Below are 13548 nucleotides of genomic sequence, written 5' to 3' on the forward strand. Positions count from 1 at the left end.
CTCAGCTGAGAACCTTGACTCATATTTTACAGAAAAATTTGAGGCCATTCATGGGAAGTCTCTCATCTTCCATTTACTCATATCACTTCAGATGCTTTCTGCTACTCTCTCCTCCTTTACCCTTTTCTTATACTCCCTTACCAAAGCAAATTCCTCTACTTGAGCAAATGATCCCATCCCATCTCCTCCAATAGATTTCCCCTTTTGTTGTCCCCATACTGTCACTTATGTTCAATCTTTCCCTGTCCACTAACTCCTTTCCTACTTCCTACAAACATGCCCATGTCCCCCCATCCTCAAAAAACCCTCACTTGATTATTTTATTCCCACTAATTAGCATCCTATATCTCTTCTGCCCTTTGTGGCCAAACTCCTCTACTTTCTCTCTTCTCATTCTCTTCTTAACCCCTGACAATCTGGCTTCTGACCACACCATTCCACCAAAACTGCTCTCTTCAAAGTTTCTAATGAACTTTTTTTTCTTTCTTTATTTTTTAACATTCATTTTTTGTGTTCCAAATCCTTTCCTTTTCCCTAGCCTCTCACCATTGAGAAGGTAATATATTAATTATACATGTGAAGTAATTCAAAATATATTTCTATATTATCCATGTCATTAAAAAAAAGAAAAACACAGAAAAAACCCCCACTTTGCCTCAATTCATACTCAGAGTTCATCAGTTCTCTTCCAAGGAATGGATATCATTTTTCATGATGCATGCTTTGGAATTGTATTGGATCATTATTACAGTATTGCTGTTATTGTTTACAATGTTCTCCTTTCTGTTGCATCAGTTCATATAAGTCTTTCCAGGTTTTTATGAAATAATCTTACTTGTTCAATGATCTATTCATTGACCAATCCAATGGCCTTTGTTGTTTTTGTTGTTGTTTGTTTTGTTTTGTGGGGCAATGAGGGTTAAGTGACTTGCCCAGGGTCACACAGCTAGTAAGTGTTAAGTGTCTGAGGCCAGATTTGAACTCAGGTCCTCCTGAATCCAGGGCCAATGCTTTATCCACTGTGCCACCCAGCTGCCCCTCCAATGGCCTTTTCTTATCTTCATTCTTAAGATCTCTGCAGTTTTTGACACTGTTAATCACTGTATTCTCCTTGATAATCTCTTCTCCCTAGGTTTTTGGGACACTGCTGTATACTGGCTCTCCTCTTACTTTTCAGACCACTCCTTCACAGGCTCCTTTGCTAGATTCCCATACAGGTCTAACCATGGATATCCCAAAGGGCTCTGTCTTGGACCCCTTCTACTTCTATACCAGGCCTTCTTAATTTTTTCCCACTTGTGAAACCCTTTTTGCCCAAGAAATTTTTATGCGACCCCTGGGTATATAGATATATATAAAATAGGTATACATAACCTTTTACTGTTGCCAAAGTTTTTGTTAACTCCACATTCAGTTATGGACCCCATATGGGGTGGCACAGTGGATAAAGCACCGGCCCCAGATTCAGAAGGACCTGAGTTCAAATCTAGTCTCAGATACTTGACACTTACTGTCTGTGTGACCTTGGGCAAGTCACTTAACCATCATTGCCCCACAAAAATTTAAAAAAAAATTCAATGATGTAGGATCAAGGATAGATGCCTGGGGCATAAGAACTCCAGTTGGCAGACAGGATATCAAAACATTGAGTGAGGGGGCAGCTAGGTGGCGCAGTGGATAGAGCACCGGCCCTGGAGTCAGGAGGACCTGAGTTCAAATCCAGCCTTAGACACTTTACACTTATTATCTGTGTGACCCTAGGCAAGTCACTTAACCCCAATTGCTTCACCAAAAAAACCAAACCAAAACAAAACAAAAAACATTGAGTGAGACTGGGTCTGGTCAGTGAAGTAGCTCTGAAACCACCTATTGCCTATCTTATCTCTCTTTGTCACATCCCTCTCCTAAATTCAGATGTATTATATTTATATCATTTCCCTGATCCCTATCAGTCTCTTAATTCTATCAAAAAAAAAAAAGGTTAATCTGGCCCAAACAGTTCTGGAGGAAGCCATGCTAGTTCTTTGTGATCATTGCATCTTGTTCTAGACTAATGTGTTAAAATTGTGTCTTGTTCTGGTCCCCTGAACATCTTCTTCCCACCTCCCATCAGTATTAGTAAGTTTATAAGTATCCAGTATAAAGAGACAGTAGTAGCAGGAGATAAGATTGCAAAGGGGAACCTGGAAGTCACATACAAACTGTCCCAAAGATCTTACAAATTATATAATATATTAACCAAAATTCATGTCCTGGTAATATGTGCTGGATTCGTGGAATCCATTTAGGCACTGTTATCAGGGCTCTAATACTATGATATATAAATTTCAGACAAATTAGAGACTTCCACAGACTAGCACACATCAAAAAGGTGTTGATAATTTTGAAATGATGATTTTAAAGTTTTACCAATAGTTTCAAGATGATTTGGATATATCAATGAATCCCAAGCTGGCACACACACACACACACACACACACACACACAGAGTTCTCCCCCCGAAACTATAAAAACAAGATCTTATATTCTTGCCCCACCCCAACACTCTTCCATCTCCTATGGGTCCAGGATGCTCAAATGCTCCCAACTCCAAACTGATGTTATATAAGTGATTCATTTCCTTCTCCATCCTCTTCCTCATGCTGCCTCATGTGTAACTCCATGACCTCTGTGCTTAATCGACATGTGATTGTGGCCCCATTTCCCATTTCCAATTGGATACTTAACTTATAAGTACCCAATTGGGTACTTATCTTTCCTGATAAATACCCAAAGAACCAGGCATGCCTGCCCCCATTCCATAATTTCATAAATTATTGATTCAACTAATCACCAGCCATTCCTTTAATAGTACTGATGCATTCCTGAATTTGATCAGAAATTGATATCTGTCCATTTAAGAACAATTTATTTTGGGCAAGGATATGGCTGTTTTGGCCATTGACAAGAACTGGGGGTGCCTTGGGGATGAACAGCATTGGAACATCAGGAAGGCCTACATTCAATTCATGAAGGTGGATATTCAATTCCTGGGAAGTTACTAGTATTTTATCTATCTATCTATTTATTTATTTCTGGTAGGGCAATGAGGGTTAAGTGACTCACCCAGGGTCACACAGCTAGTAAGTGTCAAGTGTCTGAGGCCGGATTTGAACTCAGGTCCTCCTGAATCCAGGGCCGGTGCTTTATCCACTGTGCCACTTAGCTGCCACCTAGTTACTAGTGTTTTAAATTGGAATTTTCTGAAACATTTGAGTCTTCTTGTGAGAGACAGGATGCTACAACTTCCATGCTAAGCATCAAGTAGGGAGAAAGCCCCTGAACCAATATAGGAATTAGAGAGACATTCAGGAGAGGCAGACTTGATAGAGATTTTAAAGCAAGGTTATATCTAGAAATGTTTCCAGTTGGGCAAGAGACAACAAAATCTTCCCCAGTTGGTGGAGGGATGGGGAGTTAGGATGGATAAATGTTGGCTAGGGAGTGGTAGATAGAGTGTGGGGTGGGGGGGTGAGGATCAGGGTATAATCAGAGAGGAATGAACCCCTATATGAATGAATGAAAATGTTTTTTATTTAGTATTTACTATATTGAAAGTGCTGGGGATACAAATAGTAAGATTCTCCCTGTATTCATGGAGCTCACATTTTAGTAGGGTAGACAAATCAAGTCAAGCAGTATTTAAGTACTTACTATGTGCCAGGCACTGTGCTAAATGTTGATGATACCAGAAAAAGCCCTAAACAGAAACATATGGCACAAGTGCTATGTAAAGATCCCATGGCCATTAGGGGGCAGTGGCAAGGCAGATGGTAATGCATCTTATATAATGCAATTTTCACTGATAAATCATATCAGTTTCTAACACTGAATAATTTGGCACTGCCAGTAACTTCAGTGGCAGAATTTTTCTTTTTTTGGGTCTTACATAGCATGGCTGCAGTATTTGCAGAAGCAGTTGCCAGGCCACATCTCCATGGGTGTTGCTTCCCAGAATGATGGTGGTCTGTGGGTGCTGCCCACTTCGAGCACTTGGGCTTACTTTCCTTTTTTGTTTTTTGTTTTTGTTTTTTAGTAAGGCAATTGGGGTTAAGTGACTTGCCCAGGGTCACACAGCTAATAAGTGTTAAGTGTCTGAGGCCGGATTTGAACTCAGGTACTCCTGAATCCAGGGCCAGTGCTCTATCCACTGCGCCATCTAGCTGCCCCTGGGCTTACTTTCCAATGGATGGCATTTGGTCAGCAGATGGGATGGTGGTGGCAGTTATCCTTTTCCACAGTGATTTCTCTTTTCAATGATGGCTACAGGGCTTGGAAGCAGCACAAGTGACCTGGAAGGCACAGGTATTCCCAAGAATCTTGGGATCAGGGTACTCCTTGGGGTCAGGGTCAATGGAGTCTGAGAGGAGGTCATGGTTAGTCTTGCCTAGCACATACTTCCTCCTATCTTTCCCTGAGGGAGGATGGCTGTCACTCTAGCTAGTGTGGTTTTGCCTGCTCTGTAGGCAAGTTATATGGTAGTTAGATTCACATGTGGTGGGGATGGCTAGTTTCTACTTCGCAGGAGTTGCTTCCCCAGTAGACCATCAAGTATCTTCTTTTTTTAACTAATTATTCTTGCTAACTAGGTATCTACATGGCTAATTGTGGGAGCCCTAGGGATTCAAAAAACAAGCGTAGATAACATATTTCCAGAAGTCATAAGTGAAAATAACTCAGATCTCTTAGAACTAGAGGGCAAAGTAAAAATAGAAGGAATCCACAATTAATTCCTGAAAGAAATCCCTAAATAAAAACTCCCAGGAATATCATACCCCAAATATAGAGTTTTTAGGTCACTGAAAAAATACTGCAATTAGCTAGAAAGAAGAGTTCAAGTTCTAAGGAACTACAGTTAAGATCACAAAGAACTTTTCAGCTAACACTATAAAGAAAAGGGTACATTGGATTATGTATATTCCCTTCCCTTCCCCCTCCCCTGCCCCCAACCAACCCAATGTAATAAAAGACTTTTAATCATTCATTATGAAATGGTCAGAGTAGAGTAGAAACTCTGTAATGTGAACACAGGAATCAAGATAAATCTAGAAAAGTAAATACACTTGGACAATTGGAAGGGGCTATAAGGTAATGAATTTCTTATATTTCCATAGGGGTGTGTGGGAACTGTCTTGTTTTGCCCATGTAGGTTATGTGGGTCCATATGGGTCTATCTAGATGTGGCTTGTGGGGTGGCCGTAATAGCTATGTTTAGAATTTCTTTCCACGCTTCTCCAAGGCAGGGTTTTTATTCCTGCCAAGAAGGAAAGCAGGAGGTTGGGGCAAGAGGATGAATACTCAGTTCTCTTCAGAGAAAGAGAGAGAGCAAGCAGTATAGAACCATATATATCTGTGTCTCTAAATATTGTTAGTATAGGGGAAGTATTTTTTAGGTTCAAGCTGCACTCCTGATTGTTGTCCTTTAATCGTGGAGGGCCCAAACTATATATTGGGAGTGAGATAACTCAGCTCAACCAAGAGAGCCTAGGAGAAATTGCCTTTATTCTGTAGTGTAATAAGCTGGAAATAGCCTACTCCTCTACGTGTTGACTTCTTCCCAGAATATTTCTATCTCCAGAAGGAAGTGAAGGAATTGAGGGGATTAGTACAGCAAGTGGTTAATTGTAGGAACTGAGTGAACCACACTGACTCCATCTTGTGACTCAATTTTGGAGCAAGCTCAGTTCCCTTTCTATTCAATTTTGGGTCTAGCCCAACTGTGTGAAAAAATCTTGTGAGAAAACTTTATTCAATTGTGGGAATTGGGAGAAAACCTTATTGTACTATTTGCATGTAGCCCTGTGTTATTGAGAAGCTGGACCACCCTCTACCTACTATTTAGAGACCCTTAACTAAGGACCTACGTTATGTTGAGCAGAAACCTAGTCAGAACCAAAGATTGATGCAAGGAGATTTTTTTCACAGTTGTATATCTCAAGCAATGATGTGTCTTACCTGAAAATTCACCCCATACTGATCAATCCATTATCATTTCCATATTCTTTTTTTTTTTTTTTTTAGTGAGGCAATTGGAGTTAAGTGAGTTGTCCAGGGTCACACAGCTAGTAAGTGTTAAGTGTCTGAGGCCGGATTTGAACTCAGGTACTCCTGACTCCAGGGCCGGTGCTCTGCGCCACCTAGCTGCCCCTCCATATTCTTTTGTTTTTGTTTTTGTTTTTTTTGCAGGCAATGGGGGTTAAGTGACTTGCCCAGGGTCACACAGCTAGTAAGTGTCAAGTGTCTGAGGCCGGATTTGAACTCAGGTACTCCTGAATTCAGGGCTGGTGCTTTAACCACTGCGCCATCTAGCTGCCCCTCCATATTCTTTTGATTGATCACTGATACTTGTGGGAGAGTGGGATATCTTTTTCTGATTTCAGGGAATTGTAACTATTCACTCTCTCCCTCTCAACTTGGAAAATTCCTTAATATTTCATCCAATTAGAAATACGATTACCTAAAGTTATATTGCATTCTTTTTAATTAATTGGTCATATTTAATTGTTTTAAATGTGTAAAAGTCTGTCTCTTCCTGTATTCAGGGTTGAACCCAAAGCTGAAGAAGGGGCCTGGTCCCAATTTGTTAGGCAATTGGCATGCATTGCTTAATAAATTGATATTCTTGAAAGATTGAACCTTTGTTTCCCTAGTCATTTCATCTTTTACCCACCACACAGGGACCTGAAGAGAGTTCGGAATGGTGTATCTCTCCGGAAGCTGAAAAGCAGAAGACCAGAATCCTTTCTCTCTCTAGGTCTCACCAACTGAGCCTTCATGAAGACATAGAGAAGAGTCCCATGGCTCTTTGAGACAAGGGTTACATTTCAATAGAGGGGAAAGAATCAGGTTCCTTCAGAACCTTAATGTCTTCAAATGTCATAGAGGAAGTTAAATAAGACAGAGGGTTGGTGTGTGTGTGTGTGTGTGTGTGTGTGTGTGTGTATGATTGTTCTTTTGTAATGGTCTTAAAAGAGGAAAGAAGCTGGAGAAATAAAGGAATACACTAGGGAAGAAAGGAGAAGGGAACTCATAATTAGAGTGTGTAAGAATTAGTGGATACACTATGAATACAAATATAAAGGAAGGTATAAAAGGAATAGGTAACATACACACCTCATGTTTATTTAGATTAAAAGAGGAATGAACACATACAGAGTTTCATGTAGAAATATATTAAACTTAACAGAAAAGCAGGAGAGGGAAGAGAGAGGGGAGAATGAGGCTTAAATAGAAAGGAAAGTAGATTGGGGAAAATGAATAGTCAAAAAGCAAAGCAAACTTCAGTTTTGGAGTGTGAATCATATAGGAAAGAAAGGGTAAGAATTGATGATCAGTCTAGGTGAGGGGAAGAGAGAAGGGGCAGTGGTATGGAACCTCAATTATAGATCAGCAGTGTTGATTACATTACTTTTCTTTCTCCACTTTTTTCTTCTTTGTAAAGGGTGTGGCAAGAAGCAAAATGAGAAAAAAGTAAAAGAGGCTATGATGCACAATAAATAATCAGAACTGTGCATCTGAATGGGACGAATTCAGCTATAAATCTGAAGGGATAGAAGACTGGATTAGAAAGTGGAATCCAGGGGGCAGCGAGGTGGCTTAGTGGATAAAGCACCGGCCCTGGATTCAGGAGGACCTGAGTTCAAATCTGGCCTCAGACACTTGACACTTACTAGCTGTGTGACCCTGGGCAAATCACTTAACCCCGGTTGCCCTGCAAACAAAGCAAAACAAAAACAAAAACAAACAAACAAAAAAAGAAAGTGTTTAAAAGAAACACATTTAAAATCTAATGATTTACATAGACCTAAAATGAGAAGATAGAGGAAAAATGTATTATGTTTCAGGTGAACTCAACAAAGAAGGGGTAGCAAACATGATTTCAAACAAAGAAACAATAAAAATAGATAAGGTTAAAAGAGATAAATAGGGAAATTACACTATGCTTAAGGGCCTTGGAGATAATGAACTAATATATCTCTGTGTGTGCATACACACACACACACACACACACACACACATATATATATATATACCAGATGGAATGGGATCTAAGTACTTAAAAGAAAAATGAATTGAATTAGTGGAAGAGATAGTTGCCCAAACTGTAACAACTGGGGTCTCTATATAGCCTTTTATACCTTAATAAATGTGATAAAAAAGATAAACATGAAAGAAGTTTGAGTCCTGAATAGAATTAAAAAAAAAAAAACCTAGATATGATAACTTTATGGGGACTACTGAATGGGAATATAAAGGAGTATATAAGTTCTCATCTGTGTATGGCACCTTTACAACAACTAACCAAGCTCTATGGCATAAAAACGTTATAAACAAAGAAAGGCATAAATATTATACATATCATTCATTGACCACAACACAATAATTTTTTTTTTTTTTTAGTGAGGCAATTGGGGTTAAGTGACTTGCCCAGGGTCACACAGCTAGTTAAGTATTAAGTGTCTGAGGCCGGATTTGAACTCAGGTACTCCTGACTCCAGGGCCGGTGCTCTATCCACTGCGTCATCTAGCTGCCCCCACAATAAATTTATAATCAATAAAAGTCCTTTGCAGAAAGGATTCAAATTTAAATGGAGAATAAATTGTTAATTCTAAGGTGAGTAAAAGAACAAATCAGAAAAACAATAGATAATTTCATCAAAGAAAAGACAATAATGAGGCAACATACCAAAACTTTTGGGATGTAGCCAAAAAAAGTCCTAAGGGGAAAATTTAGCTCTAAATACTCTAAATAAAATTATTGAAGGGGATGTTAGAGCACAGGTATACTACTTTGCTATGGATAGAGCTGTGAATTGGTCAAGAATTCTTGAAAGCTATTTGGAGCTACCCCCCCCAAATTCAATGATTTGTGAACACTTTGATTCTGCAGTACTACTCTTAGGGCATATACATCAAATGAATCAAAGAAAGAAGTAAAGGACTCATATATTAAAATATTCATAGAAGTACTTTTTTTTTTAAGAAAAAGAACTGTAACCTAAGGGAGGCGGTGCCCATTGTTTGGGGAATAAGTGAACAAATTATGTTATATAAATGTAATGAATTATTATTGTGCTGTCATAAGAAGTAACAAAAGGGATGGATTCAGAAAAACCTGAGAAGACTTGTATGAATTAATATAGAATGAAGTGAGCAAGTCAGGAACAACTTACATACGGTGATTATCATGCCATAATGAAAAACTAATTTGAAAGCTCTAACAACTGATCAGTGACATAACCAACCACAACTTTAGAGAATCAATGTTATAGAGAAAACGAATGTTATATGTCACTTCCTGTGAGGTAACTGACAAAAAGCGTGAAATGAGATGCACATTTCTGGACATGCCCAATGTGCATATTTATTTTACTTGACTATGCTTACCTGTTACAGGAGAGGGTTTCTTAAATATTGACTGGCAGGGGGATTGAGGACAGAAAGGTAGATTAGGGATAGTGAAGCAAAAAAAAAATAGAGACCATATCCATTTCTATGTTTTTTTGCATGGAGTCATCTATATTTTTCAATATCAAACAGGCCAGATGGTATCAATTCTATTTCCTCTTAGTTTTTTGTTTGCCTGTTTGATAAATTATAGAAAATTCTTCACTCTTTTCAAAATGCTGGTTCTCTGTACCCTAATAGTCTTCACATTGGAATTCTTATCTTTGGAACCTTTGGACTACATGTCCTACATTGCCAGGAAATAGTATGCTCATTAAACCTTCATCTACATTGGCAACAGGCATGTATTACATATGCGCCAATGACTGGTTCCTTATTGATTAGCTTCCCCACTACACTCCAGACTTCCCATTATATAGTAAAGGAATTTGAATTTGGGAAAATGATTTGGAAAAAATGAAAGGAGAATTATACGGATTAGGATTAGTTGAGTGACTGACTAAAGGTCAGAGATTGATTCATGTCAACCTGCACAGAGATCTCTAGAGGAAAACCTCATGAATCTGTTCTTTAGCTTTGTGATTTTCTATATGTTAGGGCCAGGCTCTGTGAACTGTTGGAGGGAATGTTTGAGCTGGTCCTGCTGCCATTTTCTTTGAGGTATTAAGTGTTATGCTATTCCAGGATTTCAGGAATAGCTTAGGCTAGGGATTTGGAAGTTTTCAGTGCTTCCAAAGTAGTCTTTATTGTTTGCTCATTCTTTGAACCTATTTCTGGACTTTATAGACTTTATGCTAGGGTCAGGTTCTGCATATTTCTGGATGTGATGTCTAGCCTGGTTCTGCTGTTGTTTATTTAGGGGTGTTGAGTTGTCATCTGAAAGCTTTCAGTGCTTTCAAAGTGGTCTGATCCAGGGCAAAAATCTTATTTCCGGCTACCTCCTATCCTATTTTAGCTTTGCAAGTTCTTGGCATGGGTTTGTGTCTGATCAATATGACTGGACTTGCTTAGTTTGGAGTTTCAGTAGACTGCTGCTGGACCCAGTCACTATCATTATGACTTTCCAGCTAGAAAGCTCTGCTGGTTCATAGCAATTAGAACTGTAGGTTTCCCTTTTGTTTGACATACCTTCCCTGGTTATTCCTCTGTAAGCTTTAGACTGGGTTAGAAGCTAGAACTGAGAACCTTGTTTACTTGTGGGGTGTGAGCCACACAGGTGCTATTTGCTTCAGGACTAGTTTGTACACAGTTCAGGGCCCTATATCACTCATCCTGGAATGCCACCATAGGTACAGATCCCCTTGTAAGTCTTCCATAGATCTGTGACCTAGAACCAGGTAGTGAATGACAGAGTTGTCATTTGGCACCTGTTCCTGAATTCTACAGAAATGCAGATGCCTTTATTTTGGATCTGGGACTTCTTCCTGCCCTGGTATACAGCCTTTCCCAGGGCTGGAATGTTCTACATCCCATATTGGCCACATCTCATCCCCATTATCCACACATCTCTATCTCCATGTTCTGACCTAGGCTTGAAAAATGACTCATTCTAATTTTTCTTGCATTTCCCAGTCAGGATGCATTCTGGTGCATTTTGTAGATCTTTTTGGAGGAGTTTGGGGCGGGGGAGTATATGTATATGGAGAGAGCTTGCTGTGCTTCTTCCTACTTCTCCATCCCCAAATGTCAGCTGTTAATTACAAGATTATTAAGGACAGTAAAGAGGGCAGATTCCTGACTGATCACTCTAGTCATTGGTGGACTGAAAACTAATCATTATCTCCAGATCATTGCTAAACAGGCAAACTTGTAACACACTGAAGAGTCTTATGTTTGTCAGGAATGCGGTAGAGGAGATTACTGTTCAGGTATGGATCGAATTAGATGATTTCCGAGGTCCCTTCCAACCCCCTGAGGTTCTGTGATAAAAGCAATTGTAACACCTTACTCAAACCTCTCTTGTGTACTTCTATTCTATTTTGTACTATAAGTTACAAGTACCCATACCTTGAGAGGGAAGACCTTGCACTGACTTCATATTATCTCCAGAAACAAATATAAACCCTTCCATATGGTGCTTAAGCCCTTCACAACCCATACCAACCTACACTTACTTCCAGGATTATTATACACTACATCTCCCCATATCCTTTGTGGTCCAAATTGGACTTACTGTTCCTCTCCCATCTCTATTTCTTTGCATACTGGCAAGAGGATTTCTGGCTCAGGCTTCTTTCTACCCCTAAGATAAGAAGAGGACACTGCCCCAGTCTCTATTCTGAACTTTTGGACATTATTCCCCAAAGTTCAAAGGTTGCAATACCCTCAGAATCAAGGTTAGGAAAGAAACCACAGCTCCAGCTTTAAGTATTGGGCAGATGCTAGTGTCTTCCCTCTTCTATTGTTTCCCAACACATATACAAATATTTTTTCTCCCTTGCTTTCTGTAAAATGCCATTTTTCTATGCTGCTTACATATTCACATTCCATATGAGTTTCCTAAAGCTGATGTTTTAAAGCTGAATTTTTTCATATAGATGAGCCAGCACTCTGAATGTAAATAAAATCTACATTAGGGGCAGCTAGGTGGCACAGTGGATAAAGCACCGACCCTGGAGTCAGGAGGACCTGAGTTCAAATCCGGCCTCAGACACTTAACACTTACTAGCTGTGTGACCCTGGGCAAGTCACTTAGCCCCAATTGCCTCACCAAAAAGAGAGAGAGAGAGAGAGAATCTACATTGTAAAATCTACATTAAAAAGGTATTTATGGTGTAAAAATCTATCTCTACATTTTGATTTGGTGATTGGCTACAATACCTGTTTAATGAATCCTCAGATAATTTTTATCACAATACCACAATACAGAGGGTGGAATGGGGAGGGGGTGAGAAAGCTGAGGGGGATTTGGCAAAGGATGAAAAGGTCTGAAAGAGCTGCTGTAGTGAGTGGAATAGTGAATTGATGAGTGTAGAAGAATTGCCTTGCCACAATGAAGGCCCAGATGAGATTATGTAACATAAACTTAAAAGTGAACCTAGTGACTTTACTCTAGCATGGGTGTAGGAGCAAAGATTGCAGATGGGTAGCAGAGGTATGTGTGATACTTATCACAATATTATTTATGAATTTTGTTGAATGAATAAGTGGAAAAATATCTTTTCAAACTACTCATATTTATATATATGGATCTAGAAAAATATTAAATGATAACATTAAATCACATTTTTCTATTTGAAGAAATGAAAGGATAGACATTTGAAACATTTGAATCTAACTTACCAGATTTTTAGTGCAGATTCCCAAGGCTATTTCATAGTCGACATTTCTCTTCTCCTTGAGTATTTTTGGTCCATATATTTCCACAATAGCAAAAACACCAAGATTCTCAGGATAGACTACTTGACACCAAAACGTCAGTTCATCTTTTTTGTCCAAATAGACATTGCTTATACCCAGACTGCTCTCAAACGACATATATGGACAAATGGTTTGTTCTTTATAAGTTGAACTATATAACTCCAGCATTAATGGATATTCTGAAAATTGTGCTATGCCATAATTAAGATTTGCAAGAAACAGTTCCCCAGTAGGGTTAATTAAAAGTAATGTATTGTCATGTTCAGTAGTCCATTCATGTAGTAGTGCTACATCTGTAATGTCAAGTTTGAAATAAAGCATCATATTGTTGTACATTTTTATCACAGCATTGCCATAATAATCTGAAAAAAGAGAGAAAATAAGTTAGAATTTCTCTAGCTTTACTTTCCTTGTTAGTGCATATTTTGAAAAGGTGATTTCTTGAATTAGAGGAGAATAAAGCCCTTTTTTTCCATTTACCATCTTGAATCTTCCCTTTAGATCCTCAAGATGTTCAGTCTTGTTATTAAGACATTAATAGGAACAACTGATTATTCCTCCCTCCGTTTTCTTTAATAGGGGAAGGGTACTAAAATAGACAAAAGTCACAGACAATACTAATACTCTCAAAAGGCAAATATGAATAATTATTAACCTACATGCCTACTCTTTGATCTTTATTAAATCTTAAATAATTTTATAAATTATTTATATGTATATTAAAGATATCTTCAATGAAAA

General features: G+C 38.7%; 1 protein-coding gene across 1 annotated transcript in view; it reads right to left on the reverse strand.

The window, feature by feature from the left end:
• The window catches only part of CATSPERE (catsper channel auxiliary subunit epsilon), a 177328-nt gene that overhangs the window by 68546 nt on the left and 95234 nt on the right, over window positions 1-13548 (reverse strand). The window contains exon 10 of the mRNA XM_044003183.1: window positions 12730-13169. Within this exon, the coding sequence (XP_043859118.1) occupies window positions 12730-13169 (440 nt within the window). The remainder of the gene's footprint in view (window positions 1-12729; window positions 13170-13548) is intronic.

Source organism: Dromiciops gliroides, chromosome 4 (genome assembly GCF_019393635.1).
Source record: "Dromiciops gliroides isolate mDroGli1 chromosome 4, mDroGli1.pri, whole genome shotgun sequence".
NCBI classification, from domain to species: domain Eukaryota; kingdom Metazoa; phylum Chordata; class Mammalia; order Microbiotheria; family Microbiotheriidae; genus Dromiciops; species Dromiciops gliroides.